General features: G+C 31.6%; 3 protein-coding genes across 3 annotated transcripts; 2 read left to right on the forward strand and 1 right to left on the reverse strand.

Annotated features, from left to right (window-relative positions):
- The first annotated feature begins 1754 nt into the window (after window positions 1-1754).
- LOC113521566 (RING finger protein nhl-1-like) lies at window positions 1755-12756 on the forward strand. Its single transcript, XM_026907128.3, has 9 exons — window positions 1755-2017; window positions 5081-5208; window positions 6532-6812; window positions 7410-7529; window positions 8165-8380; window positions 10043-10257; window positions 10499-10725; window positions 11463-11629; window positions 12142-12756. The coding sequence occupies exons 1-9, from the start codon at window positions 1827-1829 to the stop codon at window positions 12613-12615; spliced, it is 2019 nt and encodes a 672-aa protein (XP_026762929.2). The 5' UTR covers window positions 1755-1826; the 3' UTR covers window positions 12616-12756.
- On the reverse strand, window positions 12594-20498 carry LOC113521738 (ras-related protein Rab-43). The gene is made up of 4 exons (XM_026907386.3): window positions 20057-20498; window positions 17809-17893; window positions 16758-17014; window positions 12594-15184 (listed from the first exon to the last, which is right to left on the reverse strand). Exons 1-4 carry the CDS (start codon window positions 20264-20266, stop codon window positions 15083-15085), a joined length of 654 nt encoding a protein of 217 aa, XP_026763187.1. The 5' UTR covers window positions 20267-20498; the 3' UTR covers window positions 12594-15082.
- A 157-nt stretch (window positions 20499-20655) lies between these two features.
- On the forward strand, window positions 20656-23761 carry LOC113521728 (putative GPI-anchor transamidase). Its single transcript, XM_026907371.3, has 7 exons — window positions 20656-20864; window positions 20947-21225; window positions 21484-21692; window positions 22153-22270; window positions 22562-22672; window positions 23173-23348; window positions 23646-23761. The coding sequence occupies exons 1-7, from the start codon at window positions 20793-20795 to the stop codon at window positions 23719-23721; spliced, it is 1041 nt and encodes a 346-aa protein (XP_026763172.2). The 5' UTR covers window positions 20656-20792; the 3' UTR covers window positions 23722-23761.
- The last annotated feature ends 17 nt before the right edge of the window (window positions 23762-23778 follow it).

Below are 23778 nucleotides of genomic sequence, written 5' to 3' on the forward strand. Positions count from 1 at the left end.
GCCTATTTACCGTAACGAGATAAAAAGATTCTTAATTTATAAAGATTAATTAGAAAACCATGAATATAATAAGTATTGAAATTATTCAAAGATATTTTAATCGACGTAAATCAATTTTACAATTTCTTGAAAATGATATGAGCAAATTTGGCGAGGCGCATCATGTACGAGGACTGCATTTTTCTTCACCTGTTTTTACCGTTACACCGACAGCCCCTAAAATATGGCAACCTCGAAGCCCACTTATCCTTTGATAACTTTCTCGAACTATACGAATATAAATAATTATTGTATCGAAAACCTTAACATGTTTTATAAATCAGACAAAATTTTAATCTTTTTTATCGATTTCTCAGTGTTATTTATAATTCAATAATATGCGAATATCTACTTATATGACAAAATATTAATAACAATATTTGGTGCGTTATTATTATATAATACATAGTCTCGTGCATATCATCTCCTGGATCCATAACGTTCCATGTACCAAACAGATATAATCAGGTCATAAATTAAATTCCCATGATCTAAATATTATTTCTTATTCTTCTTCTTTATTTGGGAGTAAAGGAAGGCTCCTTTTCCGTGGGTATCGTAAGTTTCGACTAAGGGAGGGCGAGGGATAAGCAGCAGCGTCCCTCTTAAAGCACCTCTAAAGCCTAACTGCGATTGCCAATCTGCCTGACAAGCGTGGCAACTACTGGCAAAACCCCCCAACGGGGAGGCTTATGTTCATTAGTGGATAGTTAAAGGCTGATATGATCATGATAATGATGATGAAAGGAAGGAAACAATCAAAGAATATTTGAAGGGATTTTGTGAAAGATAACGCACAAAAAAGAGATGTGAGTCCATGTGTGACGGTTGGTAGTGGTCAGTGGAAGCGAAAGACATACAAACAAACAACTAAATATACTAATAACCTACAAATAAATGTAATAAAGACAATATAGTGAGAATATTTATTTATTCATTAGTACATATATGTGTACATGGCGGACTTAATGCTAAAAGAATTCTCTCCCAGTCAACCATAGGGAAGTGTCAGAATACTCGAATACGGTACTAGTAATTATTGATATATAAACGAATAATATATAAATAACAAATATTCTTATACATATATAGCATGTACTATATTATACACGAAATTGAGAATAATATTAAGTATTTACTGTTCGTATACGAGTAAAGTAAAAAGTAAGCATGACCGTTTTTTTAAAAAGACGGTTTAGTCGGTAGTCTCTTCATGGCATCAGGAAGCGCGTTCCAGAGTCGTGAAGAATGTAAGAGAAAAGAATTTGAAGCGAAACCAGGACGGTAAGAGGGAATAGATAGTTGGAGAGTATTTACTGGAACGAAGGTTACGATCGTGAGTTTCTAAAAGATACTGGAGTTTGCTGCTATTTTGAAGCTATTAGAGCTGTAGAGATCAAGCTAGGAAGAGCTATCTATTATTTTATTTAAAGTCTCACACAATAACACCAATCGCCTGATCCTCAATCTAGGATACCCTGTGTTGTGAGAAACAAGGCTATTGTATATTAGAGATTGCATGATGAACTAAGTAATTAATTTATGATAAGTGATTTGATTCATCAATTACCCATTGCATACAATATGTTAAAAGGAAGTTTATCGACATTTTGTATTTAGATTAAAATAATGGCAAAGATAACACTATATACGTCAAGTTACTTAGATAAATACGATTAGATATAATACCAGTAAATTCAACGCGATAATGTAATTAATCATTGTTAGTCAGTATTTCATTAGCGACAATATACAACGGATATTAATATAATTATAATCATAAAAAAATGGCAGAAAAGGTTAAGAGAAAAAGTTCGTTCTTTAATTTAAAAATTTGGAACAACCAAAAATCTGTGGATGATAGTGCAAGTAAGATCTCAACTACACCAATAGATAGTACGCCACAAGTACAGTTTCGAAATCCAGCACCTAATTTGGGATACAGAGGTGCAAGATCATCAGATTTAAGGGCAAGCAGGTGAGAGAGACATCTATAAATCAAATCTGTTACTCCAGTTCCCATAGAAATATTGGGAACTTTTGTTATTTCAGCCGTTAACTATCCACTGTTAAACGAAGGCCTCCCCCATGAGTAGGGTTCTGCCAGTAGTTGGCACGCTTGGCAGGCGGCTTGGCAACTGCAGTTGCTTTGGCGATGTTTTAAGAGGGACCCTGCTGCACATCCCTCGAATATTAAGTTCCCTTAGTTGTCTCTTATGATACCCATGGAAAATTAAGGGTTGGCCGGTATTATGCCGGGCACAGACGGCATTGGGGACTAACATTATATGAAATGCATATGCAAAATTTTATGTAACTGAACCCATCAGTACCAGATCTGCGTTAAAAACACTCTTAACTCTCTACCTATCCTGTCCAGAGGTGACTATTATATTTATTCTTAATTTTCTATATGAATGAAATATATATTCTAATATTACTCTATTCCAGCTAATTGTAGTTTAGACAGATAAATACGAGTAGCATATCCTACCCTATTAGTAATACTAAACTAAATTTTATTTATTATCATCCTTAATTAGCTATTAGTAAAATGAAAAAAATGTCTGGCTATTCCTTTTTATTTTTTGCTCTATTTTTTTTTTTGGGTCAGTGAAATATGATGCAAACGTCATCTAATGTATAACTACTACTACTACTAATGTCAACTAATATATATATATATATATATATAAATATATATATATAAATATATATATATATATATATACACATATATATATAAGATCGCTTATATTATATTATATATATATCTTTTCATGCCTGTCCTTATTCTGCCACTTACTTCGTGCCTGTTTATTGACAAATATTTTCTTTTTTTGTACTCCAACTATATTGTGGGTATTAGTGTAGGACCTTTACTCCAAAATTCTTCTTGAATAGCTTGCGTGATTTATCCTTGCAATATGGCCTGTCCACTTCTATATCTCTTTCGGCTTCTATTTATTCTGGAATCTGTCTGACTTTTCTTCTTTGTCGATTAGAGGATCAGACAAAGAACTAAGAGTTTTTCTTTCAGCACTTTCAATATAGGATTAAAAAAAATGAAATTTCTGCATTGCACAATTGTTAATGTTTTGAGACTGTCATATGAGTTATTTTAATCTACTACACCATCTCCGGGAATATACTTACCAGTATAACAAATTTGTTTTGACTCTTTGCTCTTCTTCAATCTTCCTGAAATTTGGTAGACGCGTAGTATAACTGCTTTGAGAAGGACATGGGCTAATTTTTGTCTGGGTCAATCAACATATCCCGGTTACGGGGACAAATTTGGCGGTAAAAATTAATGTACCGAAAATTTTTTCAAGTAAAAGTTCAAACATATTTATTTTAATACTTATAATTTATATAGGTTTTATTTTTAAGTGACTTTAAAATTGATAAGTATTTTTGTATAATCGCTAGAATTTACTCCCGTATTGGTCCCATATTAATGTGGTTCCGAACAAACCACGAGTAGCTATTTTTTCGAAACAAAATCTTAAATCATTCTCACATTCTATTACCTTAATTTTAATACTAATATCTGCAATAAAAGATTATACCTATTCTCTGTAATTATTAATAAATCGGATTAGACTAATCGCTTAGATTAAAATGAATAAACATCTAATTCTATGTATTGGTAAATATGTAATAAGAAAGTAATCAGTGTAATTGGTTGGGTTGATACTTGATAGTCATCAGGATGCAGTGAAAATTTCATTTTAGTAACATATAAGGTGATATAGCATAAAGCCTTATCTTTAGAAGATAGTGCGATAAGAAATTTGTTTGTTTATTAAGCATAAATCATAAAAAAAAAAAAATATTGGATGTTACTTTGTTCTATAGAGTACTATATATTTTAATGACTGTAATTAAATTCTTACGCAATAACAAAAAATTGACCTAGATATATCAGGTACATATTTTATAGGAGAGCCCTATGTTCAGTTGTGGACAGGTAATGGCTGATATGATGTGATAATGATGATATGTTTTATGTACCTGAGTAATCTACCCATAGCTGTACCTTAATTTATTTAAGTCCATTCAGTAATTTTCACAATTTGTTTACTTGTACAATAAAAAAAAAAAATCTCTACAATTATGACTGGAGTTCTGAAGTTCAGGCCGCGCCATTATGGGCGTAGCCAGTGGTAACAATCAGTATTTTGAATTACAGAGCCTGTCCGAGATATTGACTTGTCTGTAACATCTGACCCATCTATAATGTGTAACTGAAAACTGGTTTTTAAAGTTAATTCGGTTCTGACGTTTAATAAATAAACTGTAATAAATCAGACAAAATCTAAAATACTAACTCGTGTTAATATAAAAAATACCTCTCCGACAGGTTCTTATCGCATTTGTTTTTACAAGTTTTTAAAAGTAGCTCTTTTTATCCGAGTGTTATAAATTTTATTATCAACTTGCAGAACTTCAAACAAAAATGTAGTAGATACCTAATAACTGTTGCTATACCTTCTAGTTTTTGTAAAAGATTTATTTTATATGCCCAAAATTTGTAAAGGTCTAATTTAAAAACTGGTGTATGTTTTATCTTGGTCTCTTTTCATTTAAGAGTTTCCTCTTGTCGGTGCAACTTATTCATGCATCTTCTTCCAGCCAGCTCTATCCCAGGCCATATCCTTGACCTCCCTATACGACATGGCTGTATTTCGGTTTGAAGGGTGGGATATGGCATGAATTTACAGGGTACAAAGGAATAACACCTAAATCCTCAGGAATGGCAATGCATGGGGGATATCATGGGCAAAACAGTATACTCTGTTATGTCTATGGTACTGCTCATGTCTATAGGCGACGGTTACCACTTTCCATCAGGTGGGTCGTTAGCTTGTTTGCTATTCTAAGTTGTATAAAAAAAAAAGTTTTTTTCTGAAATCTAAGTACCGTGCAAAAAGTTAATAATCGTTCATCCACCGTACAAAACTGCTCTGTATTGAATAGCTAGCCTGTTATTTATTCTAGTGTATTTAATTATATAAATATATTTTTATTTTTACAGGCCCGTCTCCTACGGGGGGATTAAAGACTTGGTACAATGCCCTCTATGTCTGGAGACACTCCATAATGCAAAGATGCTACCCTGCCAACACACATTATGTATGGCCTGTCTCGGTATCTATATTGCTGGTATGTATTACAATAATATATTTATACCAATAAAAAATGCAATGAAATATCTGTATACGGAGTAATATCTATATAATCCCTTCGGAATTCATAACGTCTAAAGAATTAGGAGGGGGGAAAGATTGTTGGTAATGGTGATCTAATTGCCCCATTTTTGGCAATAAACCCTATTAAGTCAAACCCCTCGCAGTTTCTCTTGGATACCATCTTGGTTAATTCTTTAAAAATTCGTCACTATGAAGCAACTGTTTTATCCTCAACTATCATCTACTACTGGTATCCCGCCAGTATATATACCGATAGCGCAGGCGGGGTTACTATTCCATAATCACATATTAAAAAATCGAATAGAAGAGTAGCCGTCAATGTATTGAATTATGTTCAGGTGCTGGTTCATGTTTATAGGCGACGGTTACTAGTGGCAACTGGTGTGGCCAATCATAATATATGTTTTGTCGTTATGTTGATTAGTTGTAGGTACACAATTATGTAATTTCCCATCTTACATTCTTCTGCTAAGTGCCACACTTATCTTGTGCTCCTCCCAAATTCCAACCACAACATGCCAAACGTGACAACTACTGGCGACCCCCACCCCCTCCACTTCTCATTACGAGGAAGCTTATGTTCAGCAGTGGACAGTTAATGCTATGATGATGAAGCACAGGATACGACAGGAGCTTTCAGTTATGCGCAAATACATTGCTAACAATAAATGATGCGCCTTTTTAATAGGCCAAGTCCTCTGTATAATAATCGTTAAAACACCAGTGTTTATAGAGGAACAAATAAATCAAATGGTTTATTTATTTCTCTATAAATACGATGTAGGATTTACGATAAGTAATCTCGCTCGATTATTCTCAATATCTTAAAGATATTTTAAATCTTTTACTGACATTGAAAAGCGCGTCACTAATAGCTTAATACATGATATTATTAACTGTAATCTATTTATATACATATTTGGTATAGAATTCACAATCGACGTAGACAACACAAAATATGTTATATGAATCTAAGACCGTCCAAAAGAATAGCTAAGGGATCGTATAGTCCCAACAACAATTATTATTTTCAGTATTATAATATAGCGATTCGCATACACCGTTTATCATTACACCATCCTGAGCACATAGAAACAATATGGTCCATGCATGCCATCAACTAAAAAGAGAATGTTCTTCTCTCAAAGGTTGGTCGCAATAAGTGTTTTTCTTTCTACGTTTGAAGGATTCTAGTTTATAGGATAAATAAAACACGTCATAGTAAAGACAATCATTAAGCAATACTTTTGAACATCTTCTATTCAAAATTTTTCAGACGCCACAACTATTGAATGTCCAGTATGCAGAACCAAGATTCAAATAACTGGTCCGAATTTCGTCCAGGAGCTACCGTCCAATCTATACATCGATTCTTTACTACAATTAGTTGGTCTCAAATCGAAAACCTCACAGAAATCCGAAACACCACCTCAGACTCCAGCATTTAGTACTGCTACTTACCAAAGCGTAGATTTATTTGCGGCCGGTGTTAGATGCTCCCACTGCCAGACAATGTGTGATAACAGTGATACAATTAATTGCCAGCATTGTAAGATGGTAAGTTTAATATAATTTTTCACTTACATATTCTTTTTTTTACCATATGTTATTTCTTAAATGTGGTCAATAAATAATTAATCAATTATTATTGTTCTCTTATGCTAAATTTATAAAAATTAGCTGAAACAGAAATTATACAAAAGAAATAGTTCACGCAGAGAAAAATTTAAGAGGTGTCATCGCTTAATCAGACATTATTAGTTTTTAAGCGACTTCTAAGTGAAGGCAATTCTTAATTCATCTGATTTTTTAACAATCTTTTTTATAAACTTTCAATTTTTATTTTAAATCTTAATGTAAGATGTGCTTGCTCAGGCTCTGAACATTATAGATAAAAGCGTGGAAGACATATTTAATATATTGATGCAGTTTCCTCTTTTATTTAAAAAAAATCCTTAAGAGAAAGAAATCGTATAAATATTTTAATATTAAGTTTTTTTTTTTTATTTCTTTTCTAGTCCACTTCATAAAATTATATTTTTGTTACAAAAATGTAAAATTACAATTTAGATAAATAGCTTCTAAAAAAAGATATAATAATATCTATTTTCAATATAATATCGCTATAAAATTAATATTTCTTATATTGTGCAGAACTTCTGTCACGTGTGCTGGTCAAACCACTTAGACGACATGCAAACACAAGTAGGATCCATTCTAAAACAACTCGACTCCGCCTCAAACCGACTTCGACATAAAATCGAACACTTTAAGGTATGTTTTAAATATTTCATTTAAATAAACCATATTGTATCATTATATAATTATGTTTGTGTCAATTTTCGATCATTTTTATTTTATTTTTGATGGAGGTCCCCCATAAAAAGCTTGTATTCGGTGTTTTTCTGCTATCATTTTTGTAGCAATAATTATGTATATTTATTGAGACTTATACGCCGTGTAGGTCCATGCATAGAATAGGTGACCCCTTCTTTTCTCGTGGGTATTTGTAAGAGGCGATTAAAGGAACTTATGGTCGAGGGATGGGCAGCAGCGTCTCTCTTAAAACATCACCAAAAGCCTAATTGCGGTTGCCAACCTGCCTGCCAAGCAATGGCAACTGCTGGCAAAACCTTTCCAATTATGGAGAAGGTTTATGTTCAGCAATGGATAATTAACTTTCGACCTATAAGTACACTGATGTAGTGCTGTCATGTCTCCGCTTCCAAGACAAGAGTATTTTCTTCTACCCATCCATGTAGACGTAACCTTGTCGAAACATCGAAATAATATCGAATAATTAAGGTAAATTATGATAGTTTATCTAAATGATGGCGTTAATTCAAGTAAGTAAAACATACGCCATTTAAATTGGAAAATAAAATTAGAGTAATATGTTAACATTACAGGATCGTTGTGAACATCTAATGACACAAATCGAAACAACGGCCAGCGAAAAGATAAATGCTATAATCGAATCAAAAAGAAAATTGTTGAAAGAAGTTTCAGAACTACAAAAATCAGGAGATCTCTCTGCGTTAGCTCTAAATACATCTCTGGAAGACGCCAAAACAGTAGCGACACAAGTTATGGCATCTAAAGAAATTGGAAATGATATGAAAAGGGTACGTTGAACATTTGTTTATCCTATTTTTTTACAATATGGTACATGATATCTTACCTCAAAATAATTTTGCTGCAACAAAACTGTAGTAAGCAAAATAATAATACAACAATAAAATAAGATATATTTGATTATAAATAGATACTTTACATTTTAAATTGTAATGAAAACTGTGTAACTGTCCAAATTCAATTGATGGTAAATATCTACACTAAGAAATTAAGGGGCAATTGAGTCGATTCTGGGGCGCTATTTAACTATCTTTAGATCATTAGATATTAATTTAAATTTGATAATTTCATGCAATTACTGTTTTCATAAACTAAATTTATGATAACTTTGACTTAAATCTGTTAAATATTTAGTTCATATTGGTTTTCAAAATAAAAATTTCGCTATGATACCGAATTCAAATTTTAATTTCATAAATAGGTTTAGAAATTGGCGCGTCAGAATGGATCTCATTATTGCGAGCTTCCATTACGTATATTATTTGGCTTTGTACCCCAGCTGAAATTTTCTTTTTAAACTTTTTTACCTGAAGGAGACTGTACAAAAGTCGTTTACCTCTGGTGTCTCTGTCCCATTGTACCGTGAAGAAGTTGTGTTTCGGTTTGAAGAGTGGGATATGGCAGTGAATTTACAGCGCACAGAGGAATAACACCTTAGTCCTCAGGAATGGCAATGCATGGAGGTATCATATGCGAAACAGTACACTCTGTTACATCCATGGTACTGCTCATGTCTATAGGGGACGGTTACCACTTCTCATTAGGTGGGCGATTAGCTTGTTTGCCATTCTAAATTGCATCAAATAAATACTCTATTTACAATAATTAGCAGTCATGTGCTATGACTAATGCCTATAAGTGCGAATATTAAAGTCGGAACCTTCAAAGTAATCAAAGGAATCGCGCGGGCGGCAATCAGACGCTTTGTTTCGTTTTATCAATGCTATGATCGCACGCGCGGCTTATTTTAATAGTTTTGAAGTTACCGACTTCAAAGTCCGTGATACTTCTAACCAATACCTACCATGGGGGAGAAAAGGATTTATTGTTAGTAACGGGGGCTATCAGTCCCATTGCTAACAATATACACTATTAAGTCGATAACCATACGGTCTCTTCTGGAAACATGGTGAATTCGTCACGATAGGCCAACTGACCTGCTTTCATCCTCACCTATCATCACCTACTGGTATCCCGCTAGCAAACATTGATAGCGTAGTAGGCGGGGTTACCATTCTGTTATCGTCTATAAAAAAACAACTATTACCTACCCATGGAGTGCAGATACGATGCAGTTTGTGACAAGAGTACACGACCCACGGTGGGAAACCATATGTATACAAATCTACAAAAGGGTAATAAACAAAAGATAACAAAGAAGTATAAAAAATACCAGTTTGGAAAAACGAGACATAAAAGCTATATTTAAATACCTAGCTGCGTAAAATTGTTTTCTCTTATCAACTTATTAAATCACAATAATGGAATGATTGTGAAAATTGATGAAATATATTGATATAAAAAAATCGATACGAAGCTATTTATTTGTTGATAATATATAATAATATCATTTATGTTTACGTCACCCTATCAGTAGATTTAAAACAAATACATTGTAGAGTACAAAATAAAATACCTATGCATGGTTTCAGGTATCAACCTTTATGAATTTGCACCAGAACGCGTTACAAATACTCGTGGATGTATCTAAATGGGACACGGAACACTTCGTGTTTGACAAAGAGAATTTTAGAATAGAAAAAGACAACGAGACGCCGTTAGACGCAGAATCTGATGACCCTGTCCAGAATGGAATTAAGCAAAATAATCCACTGGAAAATGACAATAGCTTGAGCATGCATTATAGGTAAATACATTGGTAATCGTAGTTAGGTTTTGATGATGTTTTATGACGGACATTGCTACCCATTCCGCAACCATTTAGTTCACTTAGTCGCCTCTTATAACACCCACGGGAAAGTGTTACCCATTTTATGCTGGAACCACGCAGCGATATATTTTACTGAGTAATGGCTAATAATAGCATTAATGTGAAACAAACTTTATGTTAGATGTATCACCTAAGGTAAAATTAATCTAATTTTTAGATGCCGTAGTTTCGTACCCCATTACGTATGGCGCAAGACAACACGACCATGCGGCATCGGCATAGGCCCCTGGAACGGGCACCTATACATCTGCGACATGGACTCCCATAGTGTTCTAGTTGTGGAGCGATCACAAGCCAAGATCGTCACAAGACTGGTGTATAACGAGATGCTGTGTCCTGTACAAATCGCATTTATGAAAAGTTTGGGGGAGATATATGTCTCAGGTCTGTTGCGATTCGCCGTGTCTTGCAAGATATTGTGTTTGGTGAATGAGTAAACTGGACTCGAATTAGGGATGCGTCAAAGGAATTAACCAGAGTGACAAAATGTATTCACTACCATTAACATAATTATTGATTTCAAAGGACGAAAAAAAAAGGATTTTGCACAGAGCTGTTGTTAGTTTGGATCCTGGAAGTAAAAATACGATATATTACTACAATTTTTTTTTATCTCAAAGATGTTAGAAGGCAAAATGGGGAATAAAGTATATCATGTTGCGAAACTTAAAAAAAAAATACCCCAAGCTGCTTGACCACTTGCAATAATAAGGGTCTAATTCCTCACTAACAGAAAATTTTAAAAGTCAATAAACTTTAATTTTAAAATGTTTATTAAACGTTTTAAGAAAGGGATTAAGTATGAAAGATCTTCCTTAACATCCATCCAATGTTAAGGAAGAGGACGGAAGAAAAGATTACGTGTGAAATTTATACGAGTATCCATAAATAATGAGTGAACTTAGGTATGACAGTTGACAGGGATTTGTGGAAGATGATATACTGCGCAGACCCTAAACAATATGAGAAAGGCAAGGAAAATATGGTTTACCAGAAACAATTTATTAAATCTTTTATTGATGTCTGAAATAGAATCATTAAGTCCTAAAGTTCTTTTTTTTAGTCCAAGGACACCTAATGGAATGCTTTCATAAAATGCAATGTAAACTTTTAATGTGCAGACAAATGGAAGCACTGCGTGCACGTGTTCTCCAAGGACGGTGAATACTTGAGGTCTCTCGGGCAGAAAGGCAGCCGTGACGGACTGTTCAGATCTCCAGAGGGAATCGCCACAGACAACGCTAATCTGCATATTTACGTGGTCGACACTGGCAACGATAGAGTGCAGGTATTATTCATTCATATCGTGAACTAGTATACAACTTATAGATTACTTAAAATAATGGATTTACTGTAATTGTAAATGATTTAAAATATATGAAAAATATTAACTGCCTACAATAAAGGCATTTTTTTATGGAACTTAGAATGGCAAATAAGCTGACGGCCCACTTGATGGAAAATGGTAAACGTCGCCTATAGATATGAGGAGTACCATGGATATAACAGTATACTGTTTCGCCCATGATACCCCCCATACACCCCATACATTGCCATTCCCGAGGGCTCAGGTGTTATTCCTCTGTACTATGTAAATTTACTGCCATATCCCACCCTTCAAACTGAAACAATCGTTAAAACAATAATAATAATGGTAGCAGAAGTTTTTATGTACTTAATATTTTTATTACCAAAATTTTAAAAATATTCTTCCTTCTTGTTAGATTGCTAAATCCATCACAACAAGCCGCATGTGTGTTATCTCAAATAGGTTCTTATCAGTAAATGTATTATTTGCAGATAATACAACCTGACGGCCAATTTGTCGACCAAATAGGCGTGACTACAAAACAACAGGTCAGTCCCACTGTAGCATGGGAGGTTACCACCGTGATATCTACAGAGTTCAACGCACCTACTGATGTAGCAGTCACCAGCGATCGAATTATTATACTCGACAGCGGAAACCGCAGGGTCAAGGTATACAACAAGCAGGATAAAAGCAAAATATATGAGTTTGGATCTATCGGACAGAGGAAAGGCCAGTTCAGACAACCAGAAGTATTAGCTGTAGATCCTATGGGTTTCATCCTAGTTGGAGACTCGGGTAATTGTAGAGTCCAGGTTTTCAAACCCAATGGAGCAGTTGTCCGAGTTTTCGGAGGCTACGGAACTGAACTTGGGAAATTTGGGTGGATTTCCGGCATTTATGTTACGAAGCAATTGGATATTATAATTAGTGACTCCAGAAATCATAATGTCAACTTTTTCTAAATAAAAAATATAGGTTTTATAACAATATTTTATTTGATGGAAACAAATTTAAAAATATGTTTAGTTACAAATTAAAATTATATCTTAATGATATAGCACAATAATATTTATTTAATGTGTAAAAAATAAACTTTAAAATAATTGATGGGTTTTATTTCAGAGCGAAAAATATATCACATGTATTTCGAGATTAATTTATTAGACCATTTTGTTATTTATTTAAGAGATTCAATTTAAAATTAAATTATTTAAAATCTTGACTCGTAATTTAGGCCATAAAATGGCAAAAAATGAAATTAGTAAATAATTACTATATCATGTTAAAATTTTTAAATTTAATATTAACTTTGTAAATTATGAATGGACGTCACGGCTACAATTCCGTTTAATGTCAAAAACTTAGATTATATAGATAGTGTCTCCATACAAATGCTTCGACAAAAGCGGGTCAACTTCTTCATACAATTATGCGTGATAAATAGTTATGAGCGATTCTTTTATAACTTATATATTTATTTTATCTTATAATTTTTGCATCTTTTTAATGCGTAAATAATTATTTTATCTATTAAATATTACGAGAGGTAAGATCAAAGCTCAGCTAATTTGATAATTACCTGACAAAAAGTTGACCCATTTTTGGGGTTCGAGGCTCTATCTGTATAATCTAAGGTCAAAAAGTTAAAATTGCTTCAATAACTCTTAGAAGTATGCAAAATAATGACGCAAATCTACAGAACGTGCATAATTGTTCACGAGAACATAAAATCTATAAGAAAAATTATATATTAGATAAGTACATATACATTTTTTTCATTATATAATTATATTTCCAAATTAGCCGTGTAAATAATCACTGAACATCCATAAAAATCTCTAGTCTGGCCTATAACACCAAATACTAAATATATATGGCTCATATCAGTCTCGATTAGGTGGTTCACGAGTTAATTACTATACAATTATTTACAACATCGAAACTGATTTTCTAATTACTAAAACATAACCAAATTATACTTAACAAAAATGAGAATATATCGACGTAATATGTACTTAAAGCCATAGAAAATAAGATCTCATTTTGTGACCTATCACAAAATTCTCAATCTTTGATCGTTTGATTATTCAATTTTACTTATATTTATAGTATAGTCAGCACATTAATATGTGTATTCGGTTTGTGTAGTAAAATAGTGTATAAATAATTAATTGTAATTATTTTTTTAATATATTGTTCAAAATCTATTATTATATTAATGTACTGAAAAAGTAAGATGTATTTATTGCTTGTGATTAATTAGAGGAGGTAGGTTTGAATTAGTTTTGGTTAGAATGCAAAAGAAACTTTCGCATTTTTATGCATAACTATTTAAATTTATAATCTGGGCTTAACGGGACACGACTACCTTTCGTAATATCGTCGCATCTCCTTAAATCCCAAAAAAGAATTTAAATAAACGTTAAATATAATCATAATTATACATTATAGCGTCCAAATTGACTAGGTACTACTTTATTAATTTTGATAAAATGAATTGTGCAATTTTGTTGTCCTAAAAAGTACCAATAATCGTGTAGAATTTTGTAAACAGATTCTTTAACAATTAATTACTTACTTAAATAAAAAGTTGATACTTATGTTTAAAAATATTACAACAAAATAATTTACACTTCAATATGTTGTGACAAGAGAATTAAAATAGTAATAATTATAAGTGGGCAAAAAAATTACGTATTGATATATTTAGGAGAGTTACATCCTATTGCTGCCTCTAGGCATTATCTGTAATAATCGGGTATCAAAGGGCTATTATGCTAGATTTAGTTTATTATTTAAAACATAGCACCTGCAGTTATTATTACCTTCTTTTCTTAATATCAAATTATATACTCCATCCCTCTTATTACATTTCGAAATTACATATTTAAGAATATAATCGAAAAAAATATACTTAACATATTTCATTCAAAGAATACAATAATTAAAAAAAAAAAGATTTATCACAAAAATAAAATATTTTCAATAATTTTCTAAATTCAATATACAGTGTTTGTACATATATTAATACAAGTATAAGTTGATGTGAAGTGGTGAACACATTTTAACACTATATGTCTATATAATAATTATTTTATAATATTTATACAGAAATATATCCTGGGGAACAATTCTTTTACCCCAAAAATATAAAAAAAAAAACTTATATACTGAAAATTGTCTATCGAAATGTATCAACAAATGTTTAATTTGGAATAGTAAACAAGAGATAGTCAACAGACGATACTTATAACTGCTTAAAAATAAACAGCACTGACGTCACAGTATACACCGTGACACCCTTTATGCTAATCACGCAAAAATCACCACAGCCAATTTATACTTGTTCACTGTATAAAGTGTACAATAAAGTACAACTAAAAAAAGACAGACTACACAAAATTACCTAGAATGGCAAAGGATCTTCATTTAGGACGAACGGCATGGTTGACATCTACTTACAGAGTGACTTTCACCTAATACTACAGAGTCAGACTCAATTGGTGGTCCCTCACTGTTGTCATGCTGTCTCTGTAAAGACATAATCATATGGTCAATACAATGCAATATACAGAAAATAAACTCATAGTCAGATATAGAGAAACATCTAAAGTAGCATGGGTAAAGTAGGTGTCATGGCTTGGCTTGAGTGGCTCAGACAAAACAAATTTCCCCTTTCATGCATATAAAAAAAAAACATGTAGGTGAAAAATGTGCAATTTTTTATCATGTCACTATTAGTATATACTTTATTAATTAATACTCTACTATGAAGCGCACAAGCTATTAATTGTACTATTTTGACAGACTGCATTTCTTTGATAATTTTAATATTGGAGTAGATTTTTATAGTAGAAACGTTGAAATAGGTACTAACATTCGTCATTCCCATAAAAATGACATAAAAGGCAACTCATTGTATGAACAACTGAGATACGAATGTTAATATGGATGTGCAGCGTGACAAAAGTGGATAAGATAAAGAATGGGTATATAAGAGAAAGTAACATCAGTAATGGGGAAGTTAAGAAGTAGTTATTTCTCATAGTATGGGCATATGATGCGAAGGAAAGAAGAGAATGTGGTAAGGAAGGTTTTACGCATGAATATGAATAAGTGCAGAGGGAGACCTATAAAGAGATGGAGGGACTGTATAAAAAAGGGCATGACTAGAAAGGGAGTGACTAGTGAGATTACTGCAGATACAAATGAACGGAAATGAAAACATATCACGCCGATCCCAAATAGGTATGGGAAAAATACAGAAAGAAGAAAAATTTGTCAATCACACACACTCAATGATTTTATGGATATTTCTAAATGCCTAACACAACATGAAACCTGCATTAAAACAGCAATTGAGTTTAGGCAACCTAAATCTTTTGTTATATGCACTTTTCAAGGTATTGCTTAATATCCGTGCCATTGTTTTTTGTTACACAACTAACACAATAACTGCTGGTAATGGGTTCTGAATGATTCTTTATTTTTAATGTCGCCAAGAAATCTTAATTGTCTTTATAGATATTAACATATCCTACTACATATTATTTTATTATTGTTGTATTGATAAATAGCATATTCATTATAATTGTTCAATCATTTTTTACCACGAAAAATTATTACTTTATAACTAGGTACACCTAATATTGGAAAAGGATTGTTAGCAATGAAGTTTGACAGCCCCGTCGCTAGCAATATACCTTATTAAGTCGACCTCCACGTGGTTCCCCCTGGAAACCATCGTAAACAATTCTTGTTGAATTCGTCACAATGGGCTAACTGACCTGCTTCATCCTCACCTATCATCCTTCACTGGTGCCCCGCACATATATATATATATATATATATATATATATATATATTATGCCTTACCATATTCCGTAGTTTCAGTACCATTTGGGATATGGTAACTTTTTATGGAACTGGTAAGTCCCTTTAAACTTTAATATGGAAACGTAAGCAAAACTGCAACAAGTAGGCAGTAAAAATATGACTGTAGCAGAGGTATACCTAAAAACGACTTTGTAGTCTCCCTCTGGTAGCAGTTGTAACTTTAAAAAATTCCCAAAAAAAAATCTAAAAATCTAAGTGACTAAATTACCTTCAGCTCTGTAGCCAAACTACGGAATGTGTCTTCAACATTAGTATTATCTTTAGCTGATGTTTCCATCACAAACATTATCTCAGGTACATAGCGACAGAAGGATTTCGGTTCATCAGGTTCCACCTCTCTTTGTTCAGTTAAGTCACATTTGTTGCCAATCAACGAAACTATTACATTGGATGATGTGTATCTTCTAACTTCTTCTATCCATTTTTGAAGTGATAGAAACGTTGATCTTTTTGTTATGTCATATACTGAAATATAAAAATTAATTCGTAAACAAATTAATAAAATGATAATATGTTAAAAATTCAATATGCAAACAATATAGATAATAAAAATAATCATCAAAATCAGTTCAGAATCGGGGCATCCAAGGATATATACAATTCTACTATATAATTATATATAAGATTATACATAAGAATTTTGTAAAGATGTATCAATACTTGTTCCTTAATTACACTTAAACGGTTGAACAGATTTGAACAAAATTTGGTACACACGTAGGTTATATTGTAACTTAATATACAAGATATACTGATGCATATGGACAAAGCCATGAGAAATTGTTATTTATATATAAAATTAGAGTATTTTTTTTTAATCCCTTAATATATAAGTATCTTTCGTTTAAATTTAGTTATTAAATTTGTATCTACAAATTACATATAATACATTTTTTTTTTTTTTTTTTTTTTTTTTATACAACTTAAAATGGCAAACAAGCTGACGGTCCACCTGATGGAAAGTGGTAACCGTCGCCTATAGACATGAGCAGCACCATGGACATAACAGAGTATACTGTTTCGCCCATGACACCCCCCATGCGATGCCATTCCTGAGGACTCAGGTGTTATTCCTCTGTACCCAGTAAATTCACGCCATATCCCACCCTTCAAACCGAAACACAGCCATGCAAACACAACTGCTTCACGGTTGAAATACGAATGGGACATTGTAAATTCATTGACATTGTAAATAAGAAGAGCATTGGAAATTCTATTTAGGTATATTGTATTAATGTTTATACCTATATAATACCTACCTACTATTACTCCATTGGCTGAACGATAATAACTCTGAGTGATTGTCCTAAATCTTTCTTGTCCAGCAGTATCCCATATCTGCAGCTAAATTAATTATATTATTAAATACAAAATACATTATTCTTAACACGTTGAGCGCCATGTCAGTCATCGGTGGCTGACAGCGTGTAACATGAGAACTATAAAATTTTACACTTATTTACGGAATTACAGAAAAATTATTTAAAATTTATAGGAATCACGTTCCAAACGTAAACTACCTTCTACTACGATAGGAAACACCAGCTCCTGCAGTACCAGCGCTTCGAAGCGGCGCGCGTGGCCTGAACGAAATTGCTGTAGAAATACGCGTGGCGCTCAACGTGTTAATAATATTATTTTAAAAACACTTTCAATTTCTCCACATTTGTTACAATAATTATCTATTGGATTCAAGAATGACAATCTTGGATTGCACAGACGAAAACAAACCTCTGAATATGGCTTAAAAACATGAAACTGATAAGGTATTTATTGTAACAAATTTTAAAGCAGTAGAAGGATTTCTGTAATAATATAAATAACTATTCATTATGTGCCAACAACAAATAGGTAGATCCTCTTTATTATTTCCTCCAAAAGATTACAGTAATAAACTTATTATAGATACAAACATTTAGAAGGAATGTTCACACTGAGAAAACAATGCCTGGTCTTATCACTAAAAGCGATCTCTTCCAGGCAACCTTTGGATGGAGAGGAATAGTTATAAACAGTTTTATCGGAAGCATGATGAAAATTTTATTGTTTTAAATAAATATAGAGATGAAATATATTCAATAATGTAAATATACATATCTACTATCTATTAAATATACATACATCTACTTAAATACATATATATCCACTTACATATATACACAAGACAAACAATTATAAAATTTTTATGTATGCAAAGAAATAAGCATGACAACTAGACAAGCAAATTACGATGATGACACTTGCTCAAATAAAAATCCTTAAGTTTTGTCCTTTAAAACTCGGCAGACATTCTATATTTCATAGAGAAATTGGTAAATTATTCCATAGCCATACAGCTTGCACCGTAAATGATTTGTCATAAAAACTAGAAAAATGTACTGGCATCTTCAGTTGGAGGCCCTCAAAAGACCTTAGATTAAGGGAAGTGACAGAATGTAGAAAATCAAACCGCTCCTTCAGATAGTGAAGGAAAGAAGAGTTAAAAGGATATTGTGGAGCAGTGAAAGAATGTGAGTATTTCGGCGAAAATGAATAAGAAGCCACTTGAGCTTACTGTAAAACTGGGAAATGTGATCATATTTTCTAAGACCAAAAATAAACCTGATAAAAATGTTTTGAAGACGCTCAAGATTGTTAAGTTTGTATTCCGTAAGATTCGGATAACAAGTATCAGCATAATCAAGAATTGGGAGTAGAAGAGATTGGGATAGTGCAATTTTGGTAGGAGTAGGTAGAGAATTACGCTATCTACAAAGTGAACATACAGACCTGAAAACTTTCTTGCTGACAGATTCTAATATCTACATACATTTTTTTTTAATAAATTTTATGCAACTTGGAATCAGTTGTAGAACTATAAGCAGTTACTCTATGGGGTATGTGCTCACATAGTTATTAATCCTTTTTGACTTGTTAAAAAACCTATTCTTATTAATTTAAGGATAAATCTGGTGTCAGAATAGTAGGTAACATAAGCATTTGTATTATCATCATTTTATTAATTAGAACATGAAGCATGTTTTATTAAACAATCATGTATATGAATCCCACTCTATCGCTTACAGGGTATATTGTGTTGTGTATGCATGTTCTCCTAGTGATGAACCGCCTTTATATCAGATATACTTCATATCTTTAAAATATTCCAGCCCCAATTCCTCCAGATTTTTTCATTAAAAAAAAATTAAATGACAAATATCTGGAAAAATTCAGGAGACTAGGATAAATAAATTTATTAAAATAATAATTGAAGTGTACTTAAAATAATAATTTGGATTATTGCGAGTGCTAAGTCTTGAATGTGACTTGTTCTAATATATAATTTATTATTAGTTATAAGTTTCTTTTATAATTTAATCCATCTAGACCTGATCCATCTAAGTCCATCTATAACTGAAATAAAGGTAACCAAACTAAAGATAAATAGGTAAAAGTAATATTTTTATTAGATAAGATGAAACAACACTGTGACAAAATTAGTAATAAACTTAATATTTTGCTACAAACCTTGACCTTCTTCCCATCTACTATTAGCGTTTTCATAGAAAAGTCGACGCCTATCGTATTTCCGTGACTTTCAATAAAATTCCCAGACTTCAAACGTTGCACGATACATGTTTTTCCTGTTCCGCAATCACCGATCAATACAATTTTGAATAGATAATCAAATTGTTCATCTGGGATACTCATAAGCGTATTAGGATTACGGCTGCTCATTTTTAAAACTAGGATTTTAATTTAGGAAAATATTGAAAAACTCTGTTTACAATGCTAATTTGACAATGTATCGACAATTTTGACATTTATTTGATTCTGTTTTTGTTTTAAAGTTCACCCAAATTAGACGACAAAAAACATAGTCTATACAGCCAATCATACATTTATTTTCATATTGTTTATAAAAATATTTACTTTATAATGTACACAAATCTGCTTATAAACAAGAAGCAAATAACCCCCTATAATAATAATTGATATTATATTCTTATTTTTACTGTTCTATTTCTTCTTCTTCTAATTAATTAATCTAATTTTGGACGAAGTCTAAAACAACATTAGTATTGATTGACAAGCAATCATAGTATCAGCACTGTCAATCAACTGTCAATGCCATTGAAATAAAAAAATTTACATCAAGTCTAATCAAATATTAATAAATATTTTCTTATATTTATTTTAAGTTTATCACGATTAATATGGTCATATTTATGATAGATAGGTAGATTTTAATATAAAAAAAAATATGTATCGATCAACTTTTCTTTGCTGTACATTTATCTTCATATTTTTTATACATTCCAATCAAGGAGTAGAGGTATATAACTTCACCACTTTTTGTCACATTACAATTGTTTATTATCAGTTTAAAAGTAAGGAAGAATTTCTTTTAATTTCAGATCCCAGAAAAGTTTCAAAAATCGAATCATACTAATAACTGGGCCGTTCTGGTAGACACATCACGATTTTGGTTCAATTACCGGCACGTAGCCAATGTGTTATCTATTTATCGTAGTGTCAAGAGGCTGGGTATACCTGACAGCCAGATTATTCTAATGATATCTGACGACATGGCCTGCAATCCACGAAACCCTCGTCCGGCGACAATCTTCAATAATGCACATGAACAGATTAATGTTTACGGGGATGATGTAGAAGTGGATTACAGGGGATATGAAGTATGATTCCTCCTAGTTTTTCTATAATATTTAAAATTCATTATTATAAAGATATTAAAAATCATGAATACAATGTATTAATTGAAAAAATGTGTTTTCCTAAACTACACAAAATATTGCAAAAATTTGTACCAATAAGTTTATTAGTATGTCCATACATGAATACATTGATCTAGATATAAACTCCTTGTATATATTACTGTATAACTGTTTGTCTTTTGTAATTAATACAATTAATTAATTGTTAAATTATTTCAGGTATCTGTAGAGAATTTTATTCGGTTGCTAACTGGTAGAGTTCCACCAGACACACCCCGTTCTAAAAGGCTGCTTACAGATGAAGGCAGCAACATTCTGATTTACCTAACAGGCCATGGTGGAGATGGTTTCCTTAAATTCCAAGACTCAGAGGAAGTTACCAGTCAGGAATTAGCTGATGCTCTTGAGCAGATGTGGCAAAAGAAAAGGTATTCTTTATTATTCTTGTTAATGTTATAAATTTTAAAGTAAGTTTGTTTGTTATTTCTTGATACTTGAAAAACTATTTAGTCACTTACCATCAGGTGAGCCACATGCTCGTTTGCCCCCTGTGTTGTAAAAAAATAGTTTACCATCAGACAGGCTGTATACTTTTTTGCCTTTGTAGTATAAGAAACTAAACCTTTGTTTTGAAATTTGCTGTGCATATGGTATTTGAGAAGAAGAAGGATATAAGTTACTTTTTCCTATTATCAAACAATATATCCCAGTCACGCAATGTTATTGGTAAAAAACTAAAAAATATTCTGTATGCTATTTACCAGTAAAGTCTATTATCCATATCCTAAATATGTGTATAGAAATATTTTATTAGTTAATTAATGAAATAATTATTTTTTCTTTAAGAATGAATATATTTTAATTTTTCTGATTTGTTTTTATTTTCAGGTATAATGAAATATTTTTCATTATCGACACATGCCAGGCATCTTCCATGTATGAGAAATTTTATTCACCAAATATATTGGCAACAGCTAGTAGTTTAGTGGGAGAGGATTCACTTTCTGTAAGTTTAAATATAGTTTATATTTCTAATTCATATTCAACAAAATACTTTCTATTGATATTGGAACCAATTATTTTCTTAAAAATATTTATAATTGAAATTACAGATAAGGATTAGAAATAATAAAGTAACTATATGACTTGTAGTCAAACTTGGTTTATATTTACTTAGTATCAAAATTTTTATTTTTTATGAATATTATATAATATTTATAGATTTACCACTATAAGAAAAAAAATTATTGTTTATGTGTATAATAATGTTATTACAAGCAATTTTTAAACTTTTCAGCATCATGTTGATTCTGCAATTGGTGTTTATATCATAGACAGGTACACTTATTATGTATTGGAATTTCTAGAAAATGTACATCCAACAAGCAAAAGGACTATGTCTGAATTTGTAAGTAAACTACTTTTTTATTTCCATTAATCAATATATAAATTTTCCTTTCTAAAAAAGTCTATCAAAATAAATCTATACTATTTTTAAAAATGATACTAATATAGTATTATATTATCTATGTATATTTGTGTAAAAAATACATGTTCTATATTTAAAACTACTTTATATACAGTTTTTTTATACCATTCATGTTTATCCTCCTATTATTATATTCATCCTTATCCTTATGTAATTCAGGCAGACCAATGTAATAATCAGGCTACATTTATTTTATTTTTTTTATTACAATTACTGATCAAGTATCAATAAATACTAATCTATATTATACTCCATTTAGTTTTCAATGTATGGTTTTGAACTTCCTATTGATAGTGAATATGGTAGAAAAATGGTACAATATTTTATACTTATGAAAACGTGCCATGGAATGAAGTATGTTTATTGATGTATTTTTAAATTCCCGTAATAATATTTAATACTTACTTTGTTTTTTTTAGTTGGCAGTGTGTCCAAAAAGTGCATGTTTATCAACAGTAGGAGTTCGTCGAGATCTATTTAAACGGGACCCAGATAAGGTGCCTATTACTGACTTTTTTGGTTCAGTACGCCCAGTTATTATTACTACTGAGCCTATTAACATAATAGACATACCAAAGAGAAAGAAGACTAACACGTAAGTATTCTCTACAGTTTAGAATGAAAATTATTTATAACAAGTATTTTTTTTTTTAAAAAACACCTCAATTGTGGGAAAATTAATATGTGGGAACCCTATAGTTGATAGCTCAATAAGAAAACAATCTTATAAACATCGGTCATTATTAGTGAAGATTTTACGTAACATACACACACATGAAATACAAGTAAATTAAAATTGATCGATCCTAAACTTTTTGGAAGTCATTTAAAACTTTTTTTTTTATTTATGATTGACAATTTTTTTGTTAACAGTTTCTATTTTATCTTACAGAAACAAATCTGCAACACCAGAGAAGCATGAATATATGCCTCAATTTCCTATGCATTTATTACAAACCACAAAATGAAATAAGGATTTTAAGTTATTAAAATAAATCATAAAATTGAGACGATTTTATTTTATT

Source organism: Galleria mellonella, unplaced genomic scaffold (genome assembly GCF_026898425.1).
Source record: "Galleria mellonella isolate WM207_F2 unplaced genomic scaffold, CSIRO_AGI_GalMel_v1 utg63, whole genome shotgun sequence".
In the NCBI taxonomy this organism is placed as follows: Eukaryota; Metazoa; Arthropoda; class Insecta; order Lepidoptera; family Pyralidae; genus Galleria; species Galleria mellonella.

Excerpts from the sequence above, each read along its gene's own strand:
- LOC113521728 (XM_026907371.3), top strand. The coding sequence starts at position 20,793 with ATGTATCGATCAACTTTTCTTTGCTGTACATTTATCTTCATATTTTTT. Across the intron at positions 20,865-20,946 it reads ATTCCAATCAAGGAGTAGAG|ATCCCAGAAAAGTTTCAAAA; the intron begins GTATATAACTTC and ends TTTTAATTTCAG. Across the intron at positions 23,349-23,645 it reads AAGAGAAAGAAGACTAACAC|AAACAAATCTGCAACACCAG; the intron begins GTAAGTATTCTC and ends TTTATCTTACAG.
- LOC113521738 (XM_026907386.3), bottom strand. The coding sequence starts at position 20,266 with ATGAGCAGCCGTAATCCTAATACGCTTATGAGTATCCCAGATGAACAA. Across the intron at positions 17,015-17,808 it reads AGCCAATGGAGTAATAGTAG|TATATGACATAACAAAAAGA; the intron begins GTAGGTATTATA and ends TTTATATTTCAG. Across the intron at positions 15,185-16,757 it reads GTTTGGCTACAGAGCTGAAG|AGACAGCATGACAACAGTGA; the intron begins GTAATTTAGTCA and ends ATGTCTTTACAG.
- LOC113521566 (XM_026907128.3), top strand. The coding sequence starts at position 1,827 with ATGGCAGAAAAGGTTAAGAGAAAAAGTTCGTTCTTTAATTTAAAAATT. Across the intron at positions 6,813-7,409 it reads ATTGCCAGCATTGTAAGATG|AACTTCTGTCACGTGTGCTG; the intron begins GTAAGTTTAATA and ends TATATTGTGCAG. Across the intron at positions 10,726-11,462 it reads GGGGGAGATATATGTCTCAG|ACAAATGGAAGCACTGCGTG; the intron begins GTCTGTTGCGAT and ends TTTAATGTGCAG.